Below are 22,699 nucleotides of genomic sequence, written 5' to 3'. Positions count from 1 at the left end.
GTACTTCACCCTACTTGCCTCGGGGAAATGTCCCTGTACTTACTGTAAGTCGCTCTGGATAAGAGCGTCGGCTAAATGACTACATGTAAATGTAAACCCTCAGAGAAGACGAAGAAGAACTCCCCCCCCATAACCTCTCAGAGAGGAAGAATGGGGAAGTGACCTGAAGTGGAGCAGGTCAGTGAGGGCTCTCAAGAGACGGCTGGGCCTGTCAGAGTCTGTGTGGCCGCCCTCTCCCCCAGCTGGGCTAACCCTGGGGGGGGGGACATGTTTCCTCTGAGTGGGTGTCAGGTTGTGGTGGGGACAGCTCAGTGGGAGAGCATTTGACTCCCCTCCCCTGTACAGTACCTTGCTCTGGATAAAGGCATCCATGAAGACCATGCATGAATTCCATGGTTATAAGAATCCGTACAGCCTACATACAGGCCTAAGTCTATGTGATACAGTAACTACTGTATACCTACTACTAGGTCATTTGCATCAAACCAGAACCACAGGTTCTATCAACATAAACATCTTGTTTTTTCTATACAGGGACTCTGAATAGTCGCCTTTGTATTGTCCCTGCGAGCCGTCGGTTAGCGTCGCGTCCTCTGTCGCTGGCCTCGCTCTCCGCAGCGCAGCCAGCGACCAAGTAGGTCTCCTGGAAGCGCGGCCCACAAGGTCCGCCGGCGCGCTCTGCTCCAGCGCCCACCAGAACAGCGGTCAGGTCTGTGCACCTGACACAGCACAGCGCAGCGCCGACACATCAATACATCCCACAGAGGCGCTGCAACGCCAGGAGCCTTATTCAGATTTTTGTTGACAGAGTAGGCAATCATTTTGGGGGATTTGTTTGTTTTTTTATGACAAGTCAGCAACCTGTTTTTTTTTTTAAGAACAAAGAGTCTTTTATCGAGCATTTTCTGCGCTCATCCAACCACCCTTAATGCAGTTGTAGGCCTGCCTTTTGAAAGGAGGGTGTCTGGGAGCTTTAATGAGGTCCCGGGTGGCTCGGTGCCTCTCGCTGGCCTGGCCCTCTCAGCCGTGGGTGATGTCGTTCTGAGGAAGGGACCGCCTTGTCTTTCAGCCCCTGTCTCTCCGTGGACGCTACGGCGCTCTGAGGCTTCATTGTCAGCAGGAGAGCCCTGGCCCCTATAGGGAGACACCTGAGCCCTGTGTGGTGGAGAGGCTCATGCTTTATTCAGCCTGCTGATCTCTGCGTTAATGAGGAGTGACCCAGGCCCAGGCCCAGGCCCAGCCTCACTCGGCTTCAGCCCCAGGCCTACCCCAGCCCCAGGCCCAGTCCCAGCCTCACTCAGCCTCCGCCCCAGCCTCAGCTCCACCCCCAGCCCTCCCACTCAGCATGGAGAGTGTAGATCAAGGCCTCTCTGTCTTATCACGCAAGTCCAAGGACTGATATGACCTGGATTCACGTGCCTGTGTCTTTATACGTGTGTGTGTGTGTGTGTGTTATAACCAGCGCCTCATGAACCTGCTGTCCATCCCCCAGCAAGGTAAGAAGGCTGACAGATTAGGCAGGACGAAGTGTCTCTCCTGATTTCTCCTGTTGGCCTCCCTGGCTGTCGGCCTCATCGCCATGACTGCGCGTGATATCGCCACGGCTCCTGTTCCCTGGTAACGGTGGTGGTTGCCGGGCGATGCAGTGATGAGAGCATTTGACCCAGCCGTGCAGCGAATGTTTCACTCCGAGAGCAGTACCTCTCCTCCCCCTCCTCCTCCTGCTCTTCTTCCTGCTTCTCTCTCTCTCTTTCTGGGTTTCTGGCGTTCTCTCTCATTCTCCTGTTCATCCTCTCCTCCTGCTATTCTTCCTCCTCCTCTGCTCTCTCCTACCCATTCACCGCTCCACCCTTCCTGCAGCCTGGCCTCGGGCCTGTGTGTGTGTGTGTGTGTATATAAACACACCGGCAGGCTATCTCACCCGTCCAGACGCAGTCCGGTCATGAGCCCCCGCCGGGGTTTCGCTGAGTCATGTTCTGTTCGGAAGCTCCACCTGGATCGGAGCACTGTGTTGTGTAACAGAAGAGTCTGGTCCAAGCTCCGTCGCCCAGCCAGCCAGCCAGCCAGCCAGGCGGCTCCAGGGTCTGTTAGATAACCAGGTCCCGCCTGCTCTACGCCAGAGCCATACGAGACACTGCTACTGACCGCTGACAGGAGGCTAGGGTGGGTTTGTTTTACCGCAGGGCTCAGCGGAGGGCAGGGAGGCGCGCGCGCGGGGCTCCCCGGAGCCGGGCACGGCCCCACGCTGGCGTCGTCATCTGAAGGGGGGCTGGCGCGCTCCTCGGGGAAGGAGGACGAGCTCGTGAACAGGTTGGACTTGTCGCAGGCGGGGCTGGCTGGGTGGGCGCGGCCTCGCGGAGAGGGAGACATGGCTCTGCCACTCGCCCGTTCGACGAGGGTGACAGGCACGCACGCCTCACACACAGACAGACGCGCACGCGCTGTATTTCATCAGTCCGCACTCTCCCAGATGAGCTGAAGTCAGGTAGAAAGAATGTGGATTCTGTTCCTGGCAAGGAGGAGAGGAGGGTGGAGAGGGGTGGAGGGGGGGGGGGGTTGTTTCCTGTGTGTTGCGTCAGGGTGCAGCAAGGCCTGCCTCCAGCACTGCAGTCTTTTATCTGAGCCACACGGCCGGAGGTGTGTGTGTGTGTGTGTGTGTGTGAAAGAGAGAGAAATCAAGCCAAAGACAGAGAACTCTAAAGATATGGCCACCATGTGCACACATACACACACACACACACACACACACACAGCCTGAGCAGGCGGAGGGAACTGTCCGGCTTGTCCGAGTGCCACAGTGCTGAGTCGGCAGCACCAGAACAATGTGCCTGCTGTGCCAACCGTCCCAGGCCGCCCTCACACCACATTCAGGGAGGGTCCTTTGCAGTGCTGGGTAGAGAGGGTCCTTTGCAGTGCTGGGTAGAGAGGGTCCTTTGCAGTGCTGGGTAGAGAGGGTCCTTTGCAGTGCTGGGTAGAGAGGGTCCTTTGCAGTGCTGGGTAGAGAGGGTCCTTTGCAGTGCTGGGTAGAGAGGGTCCTTTGCAGTGCTGGGTAGAGAGGGTCCTTTGCAGTGCTGGGTAGAGAGGGTCCTTTGCAGTGCTGGTTAGGAGCTGGAGTGTCCAGTCTTTAGTCGGCATGCAGCCTGCCAGGCCTCTCAGAAGCACCGGTCAGTAATTGGGGCCTGGGCTCAGCCTCATCAAAGCAGCCAGGCTGACTGTGGGGCCTGGCCATTATCCAGCCTCTGTTCTGCAGTGTCTCCCTGCTGGCCGGCCTGTCTGCCTGACTAATGAAGTACACAGGCGAACAGCAGAAGAAAGAACATGGTGATGTCACTTCCTTTAACCACAACCCCCCCCCCCCCCTGCCCTCTGGTCATGTGATGCAAACTCTTCCTGGCTGGCGTATCTGTCACAAGTCATCATCATCCTCCTCTTCCACACAGCAGATCCATTGAGTAAAAAGCTTGAGCACTAGTGTGTGTGTGTGTGTGTGTCAGTCACTACCACAGGCCTTGTTGTTGCTCAGGTGGCCTGACTGGTTTGTCTGGCTGCGTGACGCTCTGTCTCCTGTTACTGTTAGCTACCCTACCTAGCCTCCGCTTTAACCGCCGCTAGCGCCTACGGCATTCTGGGAATCTTGAGTTCTCTGTAAATGTGAGGATTCTGGGAATAGGAGTTCACATATGCTCCAAACATGCTCACACCTCAATCCAAACCAACACACGGGCGGGCACACAGACACACACACGCACGCACACAGACACACACACACACATAGCCCATGGTGCCTGGTGGAGGGAAGTCTTGGGAGTCTTCGGTGCCTTCCCTGGCCGTTTCAGTGTCGTCCAAGCACCGTGCGTGTTTGTGTGTGTGAGCAGAGCAGAGCACCATGTTTGCTCTGGGAGGTGTGAGGAGCTGGTCTGTGGTCTGCTGGCGTGTCTGTCCTCCCAGCAGGAGCTTCCTGTTCCCCTCCATCCTGTCACCACTCCTGCTGCTGCTCAAGCACAGCCCCCCCCCCCCCCCCACACACACACACGCTCGCGCGCTGTAGCATCTCAACTCCAGTCCAAATGCGCCCCTGTCACCCCGGTCCGATCCACACTCCTGCCGGCTCATCATTTATAATCCCGCCATTAAGTTTGACGATGTTGTAAACGTCCGGACGTTGTCCGGATGTTCTCGCGCTGGTTTGGGAAGCTGGCCCTGCGCAGGGAGCTGGTGATGAAGGAGTGACAGGGTCTGCTCCTCCTGTTGGCCTGTGTTGTTAGCGCAGAGCTGGGCCACGTCACTTGGCCCAACGCGGCCAGGGCGTGGACCAGGGGTGAGTTGAGGACTGAAGCCCCAACATGGTGTGGCTTTACTGGGTACTGGAGATATGTGCTGGGGAGGGGGGGCTGTGGTCTGGGCTGAGTCCTTTTAGTAGGGAGGTTGCTCTAGAAGAGAGTGTGCATAGGGACATGCCCGCTCACACACACGCGCGCACACACACACGTGCTTGCACGTGTATGCTTTCACACAAAGGAGTCTTACACACTCTCTCACGCACCCACACACATAAACAGACCGGTTAGACGAGACAGCGAGGAACAGTTATGTGACCCACACTGTGCCTAGAGCAGCACCCAACGCCATTGGAGGAGAGAAGCCCCCCCTGACACGGGCCCGTTTGGAGATCAAGCCCCCTTTCCCCTTCCAGCTGTTCCCCCCCGCCGAGTCCGTCTGGTCTGGTGATAGGTGACTCATTAGCCTCGCTGGGCCGGTCCTTGGGAGGATGAGCACGGTGGGGGCCAGGCCGGGGCAGTGTGGGCGTCGGCTGGAGGAAGATGGACGGTCGTCCGGGCTGAAGGGGTTGGGGTTAGGCTGCTCGTGCTCATGGGCTTTCACTGGCTTCAAGATGGGGAGGAGGACGAGAGAGGCCAGCTACCTTGGAACGGAACTGTGTGTGTGTGTTTGTGTGAGAGCGTGGGAGAAAGAGAGAGAGGGAGAAAAGGGTTTGTGGGAGTAATTGTGGGACGTGGAGAGGGGGAGGGAAAGAGATTGTGTGTATGAGGTGGGGGGGGAGAGGGAGGGGAGGGGAGGGGGGGGGGAGAGGGAGTGAAGTTGAGGGAGGAACAGAGGTTGAGGGTGCAATGGAGCGTAGGTAAGAGGGAGAGAGAGAGGGTGAGTAGTGTCTCTGGAGCAGGAGAGGAGGGTAGGGTGAGGATGGGCGAGAGAGAATACTTTTCCATTAGAATTACATTGGAATTCATTTCCATTTAGTCATCTTTTTCATCAGTTTTATTCATGCTATGCAATGACTATTAGAATGAGCATTGTGTGTGTGTGTGTGTGTATAGATAAATACAGAATGTGCCTGTAGATGTGGCCTGCATGTATGTTCACAGTATGTAGGTGTACTATAAAGTATGTTTTCTTTGGCATGTTGTTGTTGCTTCACTGTCTGCTGCCCTGGCGACATTGTGTAACCTGAACATTCATGCCATTAAAGGATATTGAATTGAGAGAGACAGTCAGTACGAGGGCAGGGTGGGGTGGGTGGGTGGGGGGGGGGGTAGAGAGAGAGAGAGAGAGAGAGAGGAGGAGGGCAGGGTGAGGGTGAGGGTGGGGGAGCAGAGTAGCTGATTGCATCCCAGGTTTACACAAAGCCTCAGTGTTTCTGGACAGGGTCAAGGCCCCTGTGCAGAGGGCTGCTGGACCTGTCTGACTGGTTCACTGGCTGACTGGTTGGCTAGCTAGTTCACTGGCTGGCTGGTTGGCTGTTTCTGGGGAGCTGCAACGTTGCTCAACACCTACAGGAATAGAATCACACAGAGAGGTGTGTCGAAACGCCCCCTGCGCGCGCACACACACACACACACACACACATCCATATCACACATGCTAACAGACACACTCAACACTAAATCTTTATCTCTGTCTTGGAGCCCCCTGACCACTTTGAGAAGAAGGAGGAGGGGGGCGGGGGGGGGCGGAGAGAGAGGCAGGGAGAGAGAGAGGGAGGTAAAGTAGCCTCCTGTTCCCACTGTTTCCTTCCTCTGGGTATGAAGACCACCCATTCATACCATCTCTCTCTCTCTCTCTCTCTCTCTCTCTCTCTCTCTCTTTCTCTGTCTCTCTTGTACCCTCTCTCACTCTCTTTCTCTCTTCCACCCTCTTTCTTCCCACCTCTGTTTTTCTCTAGCCTGGCTCCGCCCTCCTACGCTCTTCCGCTCAATTTTCATTTTCCTTCAGTACTCTGTGGTTTGCAGTATGTTAGCTGTTTTTTTCCAGCCAAATTCTTGGCGGTCCAATCAGCGAACAGAGGGAGTGACTGAGAACGATGACGTTGATGTCGTGCGCTAGTTTGAGTTGTAGTTCAGTAATGGCGGCGGAGAAAGGTGCGAGTGAAGCCATTCGGTCTGTTGTGGCAACGCTGCCGAATATCCAGAAGTTAAAGCTGAGTTTTGTTGGTGGCCATGATGTTGTGGCCCTCCTTCCCACAAGGGTTGGGAAAATATTTTCCAGCTAGCTCTGTTAGTGGTGAAGGAGTTGGCTTAGGCGAATATTAACGATTGGTTATGGCAGATCCAGAGTGGCTCTTGGCAGATCCAATAGTTTTAAACTTCAACAGAGTACCCGCCTTCAAGGAAGTTGAAGATGCTGTAAAGCAAATTCCATGATTTGCTTTTCAGTACATTATATACGTGTGAAATGAGTTCCTGAAAGCATGTGCAAAGCACAAAAAACGTTGTCGCACCAAATTGTGGAGTTAAACCGTTGAACAGTTTCTCTCCCGTTTTCAGTTCAGGTTTTGTATAGGCGGGGCAGAAACCCAACCTAGCTACGTCACAGCCACCTATCTATGTCAGATCACCGACGGTTGCATTCTGTTACTCAGTTGGTACGATGCAAAGACAAAGTAATTAACACATGAAACACCCAGAAACTGCTGTTCTGGTTTCTGTTATTGATTTAGTTAGTGTTGCTGTTGTTACTAAATTCAAGGGGCCGGAACTTCAGCTCCTTCAGGCGACACGCCTTTTCTCACGATTTTAAAGCCCAATTTAACATACTTGTCAGTGTTTTTTTTGTTCATTAGAATTTGGATGGGTAGTTAACAACCACCCATCATTTTCAATTCCACTTTTCAGCATCTTTAACGCTTGTCTATGGAGCGAGCCCAGACTCTGTACAAATGAAACGGATGAGTCTGGTAGGACAGGCTAGTTTCTCTCTCTCCTGTCTCTCCTCTGGGGTTAGTAACTGTGTTGTGCATCAGACAAGGCAGCATAGAGGCGTTCCCATCAGCAGCTCTACCCACTGGTTCTCCACTAGCTCCGACTGCTGTTTACCGACTGGTTCTCCACTAGCTCAGAGTGCTGTTCACCGACTGGTTCTTCACCAGCTCCGACTGCTGTTTACCGACTGGTTCTCCACCAGCCCCGACTGCTGTTTACCGACTGGTTCTCCATTAGCTCCGACTGCTGTTTACCGACTGGTTCTCCACTAGCCCCGACTGCTGTTTACCGACTGGTTCTCCACTAGCCCCGACTGCTGTTTACCGACTGGTTCTCCACTAGCTCCGACTGCTGTTTACTGACTGGTTCTCCGCTGGCTCAGTGTGCTTTTTACTGGCTGGTTCTTCACTAGCTCGGTGTGATGTTTACTCGGCTTACAGACTGCTGTTCCTTCCCGGTGTTCAGCCTTTCAAGTCATGCTGTGATTAGTGGTAATTAAGAGTGGAGTGATGCTGGGCTCTGGTGTTCCAGAAGCCCATCATTCTCTCCCCCCAAACCCCCTGTGAGGGATTTCCATTCTGTCAGACCTGGTGACTGACTCCCTGCTGAGGTAGCATGTTCCCACTCCATGTCTCTGGTTCACTGCTCCAACTCTGACCACCAAAACACTGAAGTACGCACTTCTGGTGGACTTACTGTAGGCACTATCCATACGTCACTTTGGATAAAAGCGTCTGTTAATGAATAACGGCTGTAACATGGAATGAGAGCAGTGTTGGAGTGTCTGAACTGCTCTGTTCCACGCAGTGCAGCTTGTCAGTGCATCTTTCACTCCCTCTCTCCATGTGAGTGTGGCATGCTGGCACACGGCCCCTCAGCAGGAAGGTCCTGGGCTCGAATCCCGCCTGGGGCCTGTCGGTGCTCAGGTGGCCTATGTCCCAGGCCTTTCTGCGTGGAGTTTGCATGTCCTCCCCATGCTCACATGGGTTCACTCCACAAAGAACCCCACTGGCCTCCCGGGGACTGGTGACAAGGCTGAGAGAAAAAATTGAGAGTTTTTTTCTTCTCTCTCCCTCCTGTCAGATCTGGCTAGTCTGGTGGTCCAGTGTAAAGCTGTCTCACATGACCAGTCGTTCACAAACCCCCCCCCCCCAGTAGAGCGGACGCTCTACACACATACACACACACATACACATTCAGACCTATGCACATGCACTGGCACATGCATGCACGCACACATGCACATAGATGAAAGGGCTGTTAGAAGTGCTGGGACAGCCACACATACTCACTAGGTTTAGCTCAGCGGTTCGAGCGTTTGATGGCGGATCAAGAGGTTGCCGGTTCGAAACCCCCCAGCGCCTGTAAAGCCATCACTGTTCTTGGTGTTCTCTGTTATGGATATGCATGTGTCATCGAGAAATGGTGGGGGGGGGGGGGGGGGCACAAGAATCGGTTTCCCTCTTTCCTTCCTCCTCTCCTCGTCTCTGCAGTGACAGTCTCCCGTCTAAAGCCTGCAGTAAGCTGAGACATGATATGACCCACATAAATGTGCGGCGTGCGAGGGAGGGCGAGCGAGCATGAGACAGAGGCAGGGAGAGGGAGTGTCTTTCTCCTCCCTGTCTCGTCTCCTAGTATCACCGTGTCGTTGCCCCGGGCAGCATATGGAACAGGTGTCTGTCGAGCATGGAACCTGTCATTCCAATTAGACACACACACACACACACATTCACCTGTGCATGCACTGACCCCGGGGGGGAGAGGAGGGTCTGGTTTGATCAGGGGGGTGTGTGTGTGTGTGTGTGTGTGTGTGTTGAAACTTCAGCCTGTGAGACAGAGATAAGAGCTGCTGTGTGGACTTTCTCCTGGAGCCAGGACTGGTGCACACACACACACAATGACAAGTATATATACACACACACACACACACAATGACTAGTATACACACACACACCACGCCTGGTACACACACACACACACACACACTCACTATGACTGGAACACACACGGCACCCCCCCCCACTCCCTGCTCTCTGCTGTGTGACAGTCAGACCTGCAGGATTAAAGGCTCTAATTCCACCAGATCCTCATCAACTAAGAAGTTGGTACAACTCTGTGAGGCTGCTTTTTTACAACTCGTTAGTCAAGAAGCAGGCTCACATGGTCTCAGAGGGGTGGGAGGGGTGGAGCTTAGGGGGGGGAGGGGATAGAGAGAGAGAGAAGGGAGAGGTAGGGAGAGGGAGAGAGAGAAAAGAGGAGGATGCAGTGCGGGTTCTCTGTTGTCTTGGCTTCTCCAGATAGTAGTCAAGGCTATAGTGTGGTTGCCTTGTCAGAACAGAACTGTTAATACATCCTGTGTTATCTGGTAATAACCTCTCTCTATCTCGGGTCTCTCTTTCTCTCCACACAGCAGCAGAACATTTATTCAAGAGCTTTATTGGCATGTTAAGTACAGTGTATTGCCAAAGCAAACAGTGTACAGTATGAATAGTTTGCATAAACCAATAGACTCTCTGTATGAACTCTAACTCTCTCTTTGTTTCGCTCTGTGTCTGTCTGGCTACGTTCACACTGCAAGCCTTCATTCTCAACTCCGATTTATTGATCAGATCCGATCTGTTGGCGATCCGTTCACATTGTCATTTTAAATGTGGTCAATATCAGACTCCAGTGTGAACTGGTCGTCGGTCCTGAACTGCCCCGCATGGGCAAAAGAAGAAAAACAGCCACCTCACACGCAGTGACGCCCTCACACCTGTTAACGTGGAGGTCAGGGAAGTAGGTTTTCAAGGCAGTTTTTTTTTTGTGGAAGCCAGCAGAATGTGTGAGCAGATAATGAGGAGGAGGAGGAGGAGGAGAACCACCTTTCTTATGACGCCTTTTGGTGCAGCAGCGGCTGCTTGTTCATGTCAGAGGTGAGTGTGGAGTCAGAGCCAGGAGTGGTGGCATCGTGACTCCCTAACCTCTACCACCCAGCCTGCCTCACCCAGTGCTGTGTGGAGGTAGCTCCGCTGTGTGGAGGTAGTTCTGCTGTGCGGAGGTAGTTCTGCTGTGTGGAGGTAGTTCTGCTGTGCGGAGGTAGTTCTGCTGTGCGGAGGTAGTTCTGCTGTGCGGAGATAGTTCTGCTGTGCGGAGGTAGTTCTGCTGTGCGGAGATAGTTCTGCTGTGCGGAGGTAGTTCTGCTGTGCGGAGGTAGTTCTGCTGTGCAGACATAGTTCTGCTGTGCAGACATAGTTCTGCTGTGCGGAGGTAGTTCTGCTGTGTGGAGGTAGTTCTGCTGTGTGGAGGTAGTTCCGCTGTGCGGAGGTAGTTCCGCTGTGCGGAGGTAGTTCCGCTGTGCGGAGGTAGTTCTGCTGTGCGGAGATGGTTCTGCTGTGCGGAGGTAGTTCTGCTGTGCGGAGGTAGTTCTGCTGTGTGGAGGTAGTTCAGCGCAGAACTGTGACGAGTGTCGATCAAGGGTGACGAAAAAGTTCAGACTGAGGGTTGCATTGCCAAATGTCAGACTTGCATCCAATTTAAAGCCACATATGAAAGTGGCCCGTATCTGATTTGAAAATGTCAGATTCAATGCGATTTGGGCCGGTCACACTGTCATCCAAGTAACAGACCTGTGTCACATGAGGATATGGGCCCTATTCAGCTCCAGTGTGAACATAGCCTCTCTCTGTAACTCTCTGTCTGAGTGTCTCTGTCCCTGTGTCATTCACTTTGTGTTCATTTACGCTCTTATCCAGAGCGACTTACAGTCAGTACAGGGACATTCTCCCCGAGGCAAGTAGGGTGAAGTGCCTTTCCCAAGAACACAACGTCATATCGCATGGCCGGGGAATCGAACCGGCAACCTTCAGATGAATAGCCTGATTCCCTAACCGCTCAGCCATCTGACGTGGTCTCTCCCTCCCCAGGAGGCTGTGTGATGAACAAGCTACGCCAGAGTTTCCGGAGGAAGAAAGACGTGTACGTGCCCGAGTCCAGCCGGCCGCACCAGTGGCAGACTGATGAGGAGGCCGTCCGCACGGGCAAGTGCAGCTTCGCTGTCAAGGTAACACACCCCTCACACACACACACACACACCGCCCCCTCTCTCTCACACACACACACCCCTCTCACATACACACACACCTCTCTCACATACACACACAAAGTGTTTCCTTTAGCCTTTTTTGGTGGCAGGGTCTGTCCGAATAACCCCCCCCACCCCCAGCCGAGACAAAGTTCTCTCTATTTCGGAGCAGGTTAATGTAATATTGCACATATTTTAGTCCTATTTCCCCTAAAGCAGAGGTCTTCAACCCTGTCCTCAGGGACCCCCTGTCCTGCATGTTTTAGATGTTTCCCTGCTCCCACACACCTGATTCAAATGAATGGGTCGTTATCTAGTTAGGCAGAAGCCGTTAACGACCATTCATTTGAATCAGGTGTGTTGGAGCAGGGAAACATCTAAAACGTGCAGGACAGGGGGTCCCTGAAGACCAGGGTTGAAGACCTCTGCCCTAAAGCAATAAGGTTAGGCTACTTAAAGACAACCCTTCCACTCGAAGTATGGTCTAAATTGCTTAAATGCTGCCAATTAATAATTGACGTAACAACTTATTGAAAATGGTCAGTAGCCGCCCTAGCCTATCAATTTAAGGTAGACCACTCTAAAGCACGTGTCCATTGTCTGCTTAATTTGATCTTGACATATAGGCTAAGCATTCTGTAGTAAATAATAACAATAAACCCACTATTAATTACATTATCTTAATGCAGTGTGACTACTTTAGTAATAGTGCACCTAAAATACAAACGTGAGCAAGGGCGTTCAGCAATCGCTATTGAATCAACAGCCATGTGCAATTTAGCTAGCAGGTGAAGAATACAAACAATGAAAATCACCAGTTAACTTAATTTAAATTTGCAAGAACTATAGACGTATACAATAACAGGCTTAAATGAACTGACAACATCAGTTATACGACTTACAGTTGTCAAGGACACACAGTGGCTTGCTCGCGCATGCACTATCACTGCTGATAGACGACCTTTTGTACAGCCCTATTTCTGATACCGCGGCGGCAGAGGAAACACTGACACACACCTCATACACACACACACACACAGGCATATTCACATACTCTGGGTGGTGGTAGGGTGTAGAACCAGGACTAGTGTACCAGACAGAGTAGATGAGCTCCACAGTGTGTTGATACCCCACACCACCAAACACTGTTTCGATAGAACACCTCTTCTTTCCACGTCACTGGCCCTTTGCACGCACGCACGCATGCTCACACACACATCATATGGTAGGTATCAGAGCAGGAAGGGTAGGAGAGGGGGGACTCTGGAGTTTCCACTAGTGAGTAATACAGAAGATGACTTGGCTCAAGGAAGGTTGTATTGGTCAACTGTGTGTGTCCGTGTGTGTGTCCGTGTGTGTGTGTGTGTGTGTGTCGAGATTCCTTCCCTTTTTATAAGTTGTCGTTTCAACTCATCCAAGCGCCTCCCACCTGCTCCCCAAAAACACCACCCAGCCTCTAACTTCCACCACCCAGCTGGACAAATCTAGCCTCTAATCTCTACCACCCAGCCTCTAACCTCCACCACCCAGCCTCTAACCTCTACCACCCAGCCTGCCTCACCCAGCCTCTAACCTCCACCACGCAGCCTGCGTCATCCAGCCTCTAACCTCTACCACCCAGCCTGCCTCACCCAGCCTCTAACCTCCACCACGCAGCCTGCGTCATCCAGCCTCTAACCTCTACCACCCAGCCTGCCTCACCCAGCCTCTAACCTCCACCACCCAGCCTGCGTCATCCAGCCTCTAACCTCTACCCCCCAGCCTTTAACCTCTACCAGCCAGCCTCTAACCTGTATCACCCAGCCAGCCTGCCTCACCCAGCCTCTAACCTTTACCACCCAGCCTCTAACCTGTATCACCCAGCCAGCCTGTCTTGCTACCATGTCCCCAGGCTCTAGGCAGGTTGGTCTCCTCTCTGTAAGACGCTAGCTGTGCCGGCTCCTAATGCCCTCAGTATATTATCAAATGTAAATCATGGGTTGGATGGGGGAGAGGATGCAAGACTGCAATAAAATCAATAGTAATGTAAAACATGAATAAGGTAACCTGAGGTCAAACTTGATGTACAGTTTAGGATTAACGCCGTATAATCGTAAGTCCTTGTTTTTCCTCCCTGAAGTGCTGAGGGTGTGAGTCAGAGGTCTGACGTCAGGGGCTAAGTATAGCCTGGCAGGGGGTCACGGGCTGGGGGGAGGGGGGGGAGTCACGGGCTGGGGTCACGGGCTGGGCGTGTTCAGGAAGGGAGGGCTTCCCCTCTGGCCACCATGCACAATGGTCCCCATGGGGTGGGGGAGAGGGGGGGGAGCATGGCGTGGCACCTCGGTGACACGCCAGAGGGTGGGGGGGTATGAGGGGGTTGGGTTGCTCCTTCCATCTGATGTGTGTGTGTGTGTGTGTGTGAGAGAGAGAGAGCGATAGAGAGAGAGAGAGGATGGGGCTCAGTCACAGTAGCAGCACAGGAGCCAGTCACTCACTGACCTCAAGTTCAAGTCTTTTATTTGTCAGGTACACAGAACATACTTTACATCTATGCTGAGCTTAAATAAGTGAAACTTCCTAAATATACAGATGGCAATAAATAATTGACTATACTAACCCTAAACCTCACTCATTGACCAGGAAACCACACACTTAAAACACTCACTCCTCCCTCCCTCCCTCCCTCCCTCCCTCCCTCCCTCCCTCCCTCCCTCCCTCCCTCCCTCCCTCCCTCCCTCCCTCCCTCCCTCCCTCCCTCCCTCCCTCCCTCCCTCCCTCCCTCCCTCCCTCCCTCCCTCCCTCCCTCCCTCCCTCCCTCCCTCCCTCCCTCCCTCCCTCCCTCCCTCCCTCCCTCCCTCTCTGTCTGCAGTACCTGGGCCATGTGGAGGTGGAGGAGTCCAGAGGGATGCACATCTGTGAGGATGCTGTGAAGAGGCTGAAGACGGTAGGTCCTTTGTAGATAGACCCTGCCTCATCACCACCACCACCCCTCCCCCACCACCACCACCTTACCCTGGGGACTCACCCTGGAGTGACCCCCACTCCTCTCCTCCTCTCATCCTCTCCTCCTGCTTCTCTATGGAGGAAGTTCTGTGTGGAGGAAGTTCTGTGTGGAGGAAGTTCTGTGTGGAGGTAGTTCTGCTGTGTGGAGGTAGTTCCGCTGTGCGGAGGTAGTTTTGCTGTGTGGAGGCATTTATAACGATGTAATTACAATGTGTCTCATTTACAAATAAATGTGTTTATTTAGTAGACACTTTTATCCAAAGCAACGTACAGGAGGGATTTTGAACCTGTTTGACCCCTTGATCTGCAGTCAGAAGGTCTTATCACTGAGCTGTAGCCAACCCATCAACCTTGTTGTCTCTTCACACGCCTGCCTGTCAGCCCGGCAGGTAGACAGCATGTACTTCCTGTCTGCCTGTCAGCCCGGCAGGTAGACAGCATGTACTCCCTGTCTGCCTGTCAGCCCGGCAGGTAGACAGCATGTACTTCCTGTCTGCCTGTCAGCCCGGCAGATAGACAGCGTACGTACTTCCTGTCTGTCAGCCCGGCTTATCCTGTGTCCGTGCGTTCCAGAGGAGTTACGTAAAGCAGATTCCAGCGGAAGGAACAGGAAGCCGTTGGGCGACGGCTTCCTGCTTCTGACTGCAGTGACCCCCCACCATTTACCCCCCCCCCTTCCAGGGCGGACAGCACTGACCCCTCAGTGTCTGGCTCAGAGTCAGCCAGTACAGTACCAGCACCCCTCCCCATGCTAGCTAATACCCTCATGTTAACATGTTGTGATGATCGGTATACGGGGGCCGGGACATCACCACCATCAACTCTGTCATAACAAGCTGCACTCGTGACTGGAATATTGGCAGCTGAGATTTAGCAGCATGTTCCTGGAGTTCTGAAGGTTGTCCATGAAGTCCTAGGATCAAGAAGGATGAGACACATTCACTTATCACCCATGAGCCTTTGAGAATGTAGCAGAAGCAAATAGCTCTTGGACAGCACACTGGTGTCAGCTTTGGCTAACTGAATGCATTACGGTGGATGGCAAGATTACGGTAGCTAAATCTGGCCTCTAATTGGATTTATGTCTACATAGTTTGTTGTCATCATGTATGATTTCACTGGATTAGACCGGATTTCACTGGAAATACATTTTTGGAACTTGGTTTTACGATTGTTTGCATGTTTTCTTTTACAAAGTGAAAGTTGTCTGTTTATAAGGTACACAAACAAGTAGCAAACATCCACCAAAAACACAAGTGTGCAAGGTGGAAGAGAAAGAGCTAGAGAGCCTGGGACACATCCAGGATAGTCTCTCTAGCCTGGGACACATCCAGGATGGTCTCTCTAGCCTGGGACACATCCAGGATAGTCTCTCTAGCCTGGGACACATCCAGGATGGTCTCTCTAGCCTGAGAAACATCCAGGAGGGTCTCTCTAGCCTGGGACACATCCAGGAGGGTCTCTCTAGCCTGGGACACATCCAGGATGGTCTCTCTAGCCTGGGACACATCCAGGAGGGTCTCTCTAGCCTGGGACACATCCAGGAGGGTCTCTCTAGCCTGGGACACATCCAGGATAGTCTCTCTAGCCTGGGACACATCCAGGAGTGTCTCTAGCCTGGGACACATCCAGGAGGGTCTCTCTAGCCTGAGACACATCCAGGAGGGTCTGTCTAGCCTGGGACACATCCAGGATGGTCTCTCTAGCCTGGGACACATCCAGGATAGTCTCTCTAGCCTGGGACACATCCAGGATGGTCTCTCTAGCCTGAGACACATCCAGGATAGTCTCTCTAGCCTGGGACACATCCAGGATAGTCTCTCTAGCCTGGGACACAATCAGGAGGGTCTCTCTAGCCTGGGACACATCCAGGATGGTCTCTCTAGCCTGGGACACATCCAGGAGGGTCTCTCTAGCCTGGGACACATCCAGGATGGTCTCTCTAGCCTGGGACACATCCAGGAGGGTCTCTCTCCAGGGGTCTCAACCAGGCAGGTTTAAAGTCTGTCACACCTGCAGGTGTGCAGTGCTGTTTGGCCCAGACTTTAATCGGAGCTCCAGGCATTCCACAGTCCCCCACCACACAAACGCACACACACACACACACACACATGTAAACATGTGGCCCAGGCCCTGAGGGCATGCTGTGTTATTGAGTTACCCTGCCGCTAACACGGACCACGGGACAAGACACGAACCAAGCGCACCAAAGAGTCACTCTTGTCTCCCGTCCGTCTGCCCCGGCCTGCTCAGAGTCCCTGACCCTCATCCCTCTCTAATTAGATTTCCTGTGCCATAACGTAGCCTTCCCGCCTTCATCCGGCTGTGTGTGTTCCACCCTTCACTGTACACAGGCGGATGTGTTTGGATGGTGTCGGTTTATGAGTCTCTCTGAATGGTTCTGTAACTTGGCATGTTGTGTATGTGTGGCCGTCCCCTGCGACCCCTGTACCTGTCTCCCAGGTAACCTGGTTGTGCACCTGTCTACCAGGTAGTAAGGCAGATCATTATAACCTTGACATATAAGTCACAAACAAACACCTCCCCGTGCCTGCAATCCCTCCCAGCATGCTAACTGGTCTGCATGGGGCCAACGATTGTTTCCCCACTCCTCAGTGAACCCTGACTCAGAGAGAGAGAGAGAGAGAGAGAGAGAGAGAGAGAGAGAGAGAGGGCATAACGGCACTGTTGCACCACCAACCTCCAGGCTGCCCTTTGTCCCTGCAATGTCAGTTCCTGTCAACTTTGGCCAGTGCCCCTGTGTTGGCCAGGGAACTGTGCTAATGGTGGCGTTCTACTTCCTGTTTCCTGGCATGGCCTGTCTCATGTGGACCAGGGTCCTGTAAGGGGGTGGTTTGAGGATGAAGTCACAGTGTTTGATGGTCTCCTTGCGTTCCTCCATGTTAGTCCTGATATCCTCATCGCCATCCCTCTATCCCCCTTATGTCCTAACCATATATCCATCATTATCTCTCTAAAGACCCTCTTACTGAAGACTAAAGACCTTCTCTCCAAAGATTAAAGTGCATCTCTGAAGACTAAAGACCATCTCTCAAATGCTGGGTACACACTAATAGATTTTTAAAATCCTAGACTTAACCGTTTTGCTCCCCCCACACATCAAGATTTCTGATTGTAAATATGTTGACGTCCTTCCCGACCACGTTCGGTCACTCTTAACACGCCTCGCACCATGGGAACATCTGATAAAATAATATGTAGAACCATCAAGATAATCGGGACATTACCTAGGATTGTCTGAAGGGGGGAAATCGGCCTGTTTATCCTGTGGTGTGTACCCAGCATAAAGACCATCTCTAAAGACTAAAGACCATCTCTCTAAAGACTAAAGACCATGTCTCTAAAGACCATCTCTAAAGACTAAAGACCATCTCTCTAAAGACTAAAGACCATGTCTCTAAAGACCATCTCTAAAGACTAAACACCATCTCTAAAGACCATCTCTAAAGACTAAACACCATCTCTAAAGACTAAAGACCATGTCTCTAAAGACCATCTCTAAAGACTAAACACCATCTCTAAAGACCATCTCTAAAGACTAAACACCATCTCTAAATACTAAAGACCATCTCTAAAGACTATAGACCATCTCTCTAAAGACTAAAGACCATCTCTAAAGTCTAGAGACCATCTCTCTAAAGACTATAGACCATCTCTGTAAAGTCTAGAGACCATCTCTCTAAAGACTAAACACCATCTCTAAAGACCATCTCTAAAGACTAAACACCATCTCTAAAGACTAAAGACCATCTCTAAAGACTAAACACCATCTCTAAAGACTAAAGACCATCTCTAAAGACTATAGACCATCTCTCTAAAGACTAAACACCATCTCTGTAAAGTCTAGAGACCATCTCTCTAAAGACTAAACACCATTTCTCTTTGACCTGCTCCATCTCCTCCTCCACTGGGCTGCTCCTCCAATGTTTCCTCTTTATTCCTGTATGTTGCCTGACTTGTGTTTTTTGTCTTCATTTGGATTGCATTTTTTTTGTCTCTTTAAGCAGGTTGTCCTCACGTCCCTGTGACACACCCTAATGCCCCCCCCCAGCCCCACCCCCACCACACCCAGACTAACTCTAGCAGTGTGAACTCTGACCCCCACCTCACCCAAACTAACTCTAGCAGTGTGAACTCTGACCCCCACCTCACCCAAACTAACTCTAGCAGTGTGAACTCTGACCCCCACCTCACCCAAACTAACTCTAGCAGTGTGAACTCTGACCCCCACCTCACCCAGCCTAAATCTAGCCGTGTGAACCCTGACCTCACGCAGCGTAATTCTAGCAGTGTGAACTCTGACCGTTAACCTCACCCAGACTAATTCTAGCAGAATGAAACCTGACCCCGGACCTCGCCCAGACTAACTCTATTAGTGTGACCCCTGACCTCACCCAGACTAACTCTCGATGAATGAACCCTTACCTCATCCAGACATTAGCAATGTGAGCATGTGTCTCTACTCTCTAATGCTGCCCCCTGCCTGTGGACTCCATCTATAGCTACTGTCCAATCCTGCTTGAACAAGCTGCTGGTAGTCCTGCTTTGACCTGCTGCTGGGAGACCTGCTTTATGATCATCGTAATAATAATACATGTATTCATTTAGCACATGCTATTATTTAAAGCAATGTACAGAGGGGGGATTTGTATCTTGATCTGGAGTCAAATGTTCCACGGAGCTACCAACCATATATCATGCTGCTGACAGCCCCCAGCCTCACCCATGGGCAACATCGGCTCACTTTTACCTGCTTGGCCCTGGTTCTTCTCTGCAGTGGCCTAAACCTGACCTTTGACCCTGTTGATCAATGGTGGTCGCTCTCCGACCCTGCTCCCAGGCCCGGCGCTCTCTGCCTGCCAGCCAGCCAGCCAGCCAATCAGTGTTTGTCGATAACAGAGTGGCGTGTCTCACCGTCCCAGAATAGAAAACGTCATCTGGGATTATCTCCCGCTCCTGGATCCCTGCCCTCTCTTCCCGGTCAGGCCACTTTTGATGAGGTCACAGCTGAGCCTGTAGTTCTGTACCACCTGGGGCCTTCTCCAGCCCCTGGTGGGGTGAAGGTGGGGGACTGAGGCATGTGTGACCCAGCAGGGAGGCTTGGTGCTGGGCTGCAGGGTGCTCTGGGGGTGGCTGGGTGTCTAATCTGGGGGTGTGAGTGGTGTTTGGGTTCCTGCCAGGCTGGCTAGCAGAGTATCATGACTAACCTAGATCACAGCATTAATAATGGTTCTAGATGACCTCCCCCCCCCCTCCCCCCAATCTGCCTTCATCACCTCACCGTCACCTCCCTCCTCGCCACTCACTCATAACCAGGCTTCAAGTCCTCCCGCTCTCCCACCGAGACACACACACACACACACACACTCATCTGGGCGCAGGATATTCCCAAAGCCCTCATCGGTAACAATCTCCTGCCTTGTCCCTTCCATTCCCCCTCCCACTTCCCTATACCACCCCCCCCCCCCCCCCCCCCCCCCGCCCCCGTTCCACTCCTTCCAGGACAGGAAATTCTTCAAGGGCTTCTTTACAAAAGTAAGTTGTGCTTTGTGTGTCTGAGTGTATCTTCCCTCACTGGTAACCCCTCACACTGTGACCTCGCTGGGAAATCCTCTGGGTGCCGTCTGGAAGGGCCTGCTCTGTGCCAGCAGCAGCAGACCACGCCTGCATGTGTGTGTGTGTGTGGGGGGGGGGGGGGCACTGTGTGTTTGTTTATTTGATGTGTGTGTGTCTCAGGTTACCTCTACGAAACATGAATGGCAACATTTCTAAGTGTGTGTGTGTGTGAGCACCCATGTGCGTTTCCTTGTTGGGTCGGTTCAGCTCCGGGTCACTCCAGCGTGAGCGGGTCTCGTGTCACATCCTCTTCCTTCCGTCTTCTTCTCCTCTGCCTCGGCTTGGCCACTTTCACAACACCCAAACTCATCAGCACTTCTCTTCTCTCTGACACACTGTTGTTTTCAACCCTTTTCAGGCAGTGTGTGTGAGTAACAAGTAAATGTGTGTGTGAGTTAGTGAGTGAGTAACAAGTGTGTGTGTGTGTGTGTCTTTCTAGGGCCGGGTGAGTCATTTTCAGCTGAGGGAGCTGATTGAAGAGATGTCTGGTTGGTTAAACTTTCTGTGTGTGTTCTCTAACCAGTGTGTATGTGTTCTCTGCAGGCAGGGAAGAAGGCTGTGAGGGCGGTGCTGTGGGTGTCTGCAGATGGCCTCCGTGTTGTTGATGACAAAACCAAGGTAACGTTTCAAGTCTAAGCTATTGGGGCAGGGCCGGGTCCTGAGGCCGGGTCCTGAGGCCGGGTCCTGAGGCCGGGTCCTGAGGCCGGGTCCTGAGGCCTGGTCCTGAGGCCTGGTCTTGAGGCCTGGTCCTGAGGCCTGGTCCTGAGGCCGGGTCCTGAGGCCTGGTCCTGAGGCCTGGTCCTGAGGCCTGGTCCTGAGGCCTGGCCCTGAGGCCTGGCCCTGAGGCCTGGTCCTGAGGCCTGGTGGTGGGTCCTGAGGCCTGGTCTTGTGGTCTGAGGCCTGGTCTTGAGGTCTGAGGCCTGGTCTTGAGGCCTGGTCCTGAGGCCTGGTCCTGAGGCCTGGTCTTGAGGCCTGAGGCCTGGTCTTGAGGCCTGGTCCTGAGGCCTGGTCCTGAGGCCGGGTCTTGAGGCCTGGTCCTGAGGCCTGGTCCTGAGGCCGGGTCTTGAGGCCTGGTCCTGAGGCCTGGTCCTGAGGCCTGGTCCTGAGGCCTGGTCTTGAGGCCTGGTCTTGAGGCCTGAGGCCCGGTCCTGAGGCCTGGTCCTGAGGCCTGAGGTCCTGAGGCCTGGTCCTAACCCTAACCCACACATTGTATTTCTCACGGAAAACTATTGAATATATATTTATTATATTGAACATGCCGCAGCGCCCAACCATGTCTCTCGCCGCGCCACTCTCACTATGGAACTATCAGAAAATAGTACTATTGTATCTGGGTAAGATTTAACGCAACAACCAATGGAAAAAAAGCATATCGTGGAATTGTTCACTGATTCTGCTACAACGTCTTCCGAAAGTTTTGTTCACCCACAGAGGAAACCACTCGAGCTTGACCATCACTTTGAGCACAGAGTCATGATCTCCTGTTTTATTGTTGCAACAAATTCACAACTTGTTTGACACATACAATGACAACTTTGTTGTGACAACTGTTTCCCAGATAATTAGGATCAGTTTTTCATGAGTGCCTCTAACGTAGTCAACAGTTTTACTGCCTGTTCACTGACAAAAACTGCTCAGAACAAGTAGTCTAGGTCTAGTTATATTTCCGTGATCACACAATGACTGACATATTGTCACATTGTAAACATCTCTTTCCAAATAGACTTAGTAATTGTATTAGCACTAAATAAATTAAAGTGTATTGCATAGTCGATGTTATAGGTCACAAATCATGTCATATTTTATAATTATATCATGGCCATGGATGCATTAATCATTGCATCTGTCTTTCAACGATGTCAGGTAAAAAGCAATCAAGCATCCTCTCATTAGCCCCGAGAGGAAAGCCCCCTAAAAAGGCCAGGTTAGGGGATGCTGGCCCAGAGAAGGTGGTGGAAAGGGTAGGCCCATTAGAGGCGGAGACAGAGGCGGAGACAGAGGCGGAGACAGAGGCGGAGACAGAGGCGTAGACAGAGGCGGAGACAGAGGAGGAGACAGTCCAGGTGGAAGATCGCAGCGGGGGGGGGGAGGGAGAGAGAGAGTGTCACTCTTGCCTGTCTTCAAAACTTGAGAGCCCTGCGAAAGTGTGGCTGTATTTCACAGCCAAGGATTCGGACATTCTCAAAACGCGACAAATGTTTCAAAACGATTACGTGCAAAGGGGGAAGAAGATCAATGGTGGTCTGAGAGCAACCACTATTGATCAACTGGGCCACAAAGTCGAATGAATTGAAACATGTGGCAACACACGGGATACTTCTTAAAACAGAGGGATGCACCGTGTTCTGTCCCTGGTCCTGGGACAGCCTTAGGGTGACCAGACATCCGGATTTCGTCCAGACTGTCCGGTTTTCCAGCCCCTTGTCCGGACCGCTGTTGCGTGTCCTCCTTTTTTCCCCTTTTGTCCTCCTTTGTGATCCTTCCTGTCCACCGTCGCAGTTTACCACTCGTGTGGGCTTTAGTGCCAAAAAGAAAGACCTCCTTCAAACCTACGTGGAGTTCAGAACTCCACTTTGCGACGCGAGCAGCACAGATCCATATCATGCTTTCTGTAAGCTCTGTCACATTGATATAGACGTGAGTAGTCGGGGGAAAGGGGCTTTAGAGCGGCATGCCGCTACAGAACGGCACAAGGGTGATGCCAGTTCTGCCGGCCACTCTTCCTTCACATTATATTTAGCTCCAAACACAACAACAGCGGATGATAAAACAACCGCTGCTGAGGTGGTTTCATGCTGTGAAA

The 22,699-nt window shown here is 52.4% G+C and overlaps 1 protein-coding gene across 3 annotated transcripts in view; it reads left to right on the top strand.

Annotated features, from left to right (window-relative positions):
* numb (NUMB endocytic adaptor protein) overlaps positions 1–22,699 on the top strand; it is a 29,727-nt gene that overhangs the window by 2,105 nt on the left and 4,923 nt on the right. For 2 of the 3 annotated variants that reach the window (XM_084672991.1, XM_084672973.1), the window contains exons 2-5: positions 11,120–11,256; positions 14,126–14,200; positions 19,783–19,815; positions 20,440–20,514. In XM_084672991.1, the coding sequence (XP_084529117.1) occupies positions 11,131–11,256; positions 14,126–14,200; positions 19,783–19,815; positions 20,440–20,514 (309 nt within the window). In that variant the 5' untranslated portion in view covers positions 11,120–11,130. The remainder of the gene's footprint in view (positions 1–11,119; positions 11,257–14,125; positions 14,201–19,782; positions 19,816–20,439; positions 20,515–22,699) is intronic. The other variant, XM_084672982.1, reaches the window with a different exon arrangement.

This window comes from Hypomesus nipponensis, chromosome 3, assembly GCF_054491055.1.
Source record: "Hypomesus nipponensis isolate SF chromosome 3, ASM5449105v1, whole genome shotgun sequence".
NCBI lineage: Eukaryota > Metazoa > Chordata > Actinopteri > Osmeriformes > Osmeridae > Hypomesus > Hypomesus nipponensis.
This window is presented reverse-complemented; position numbering and strand designations above follow the sequence as displayed.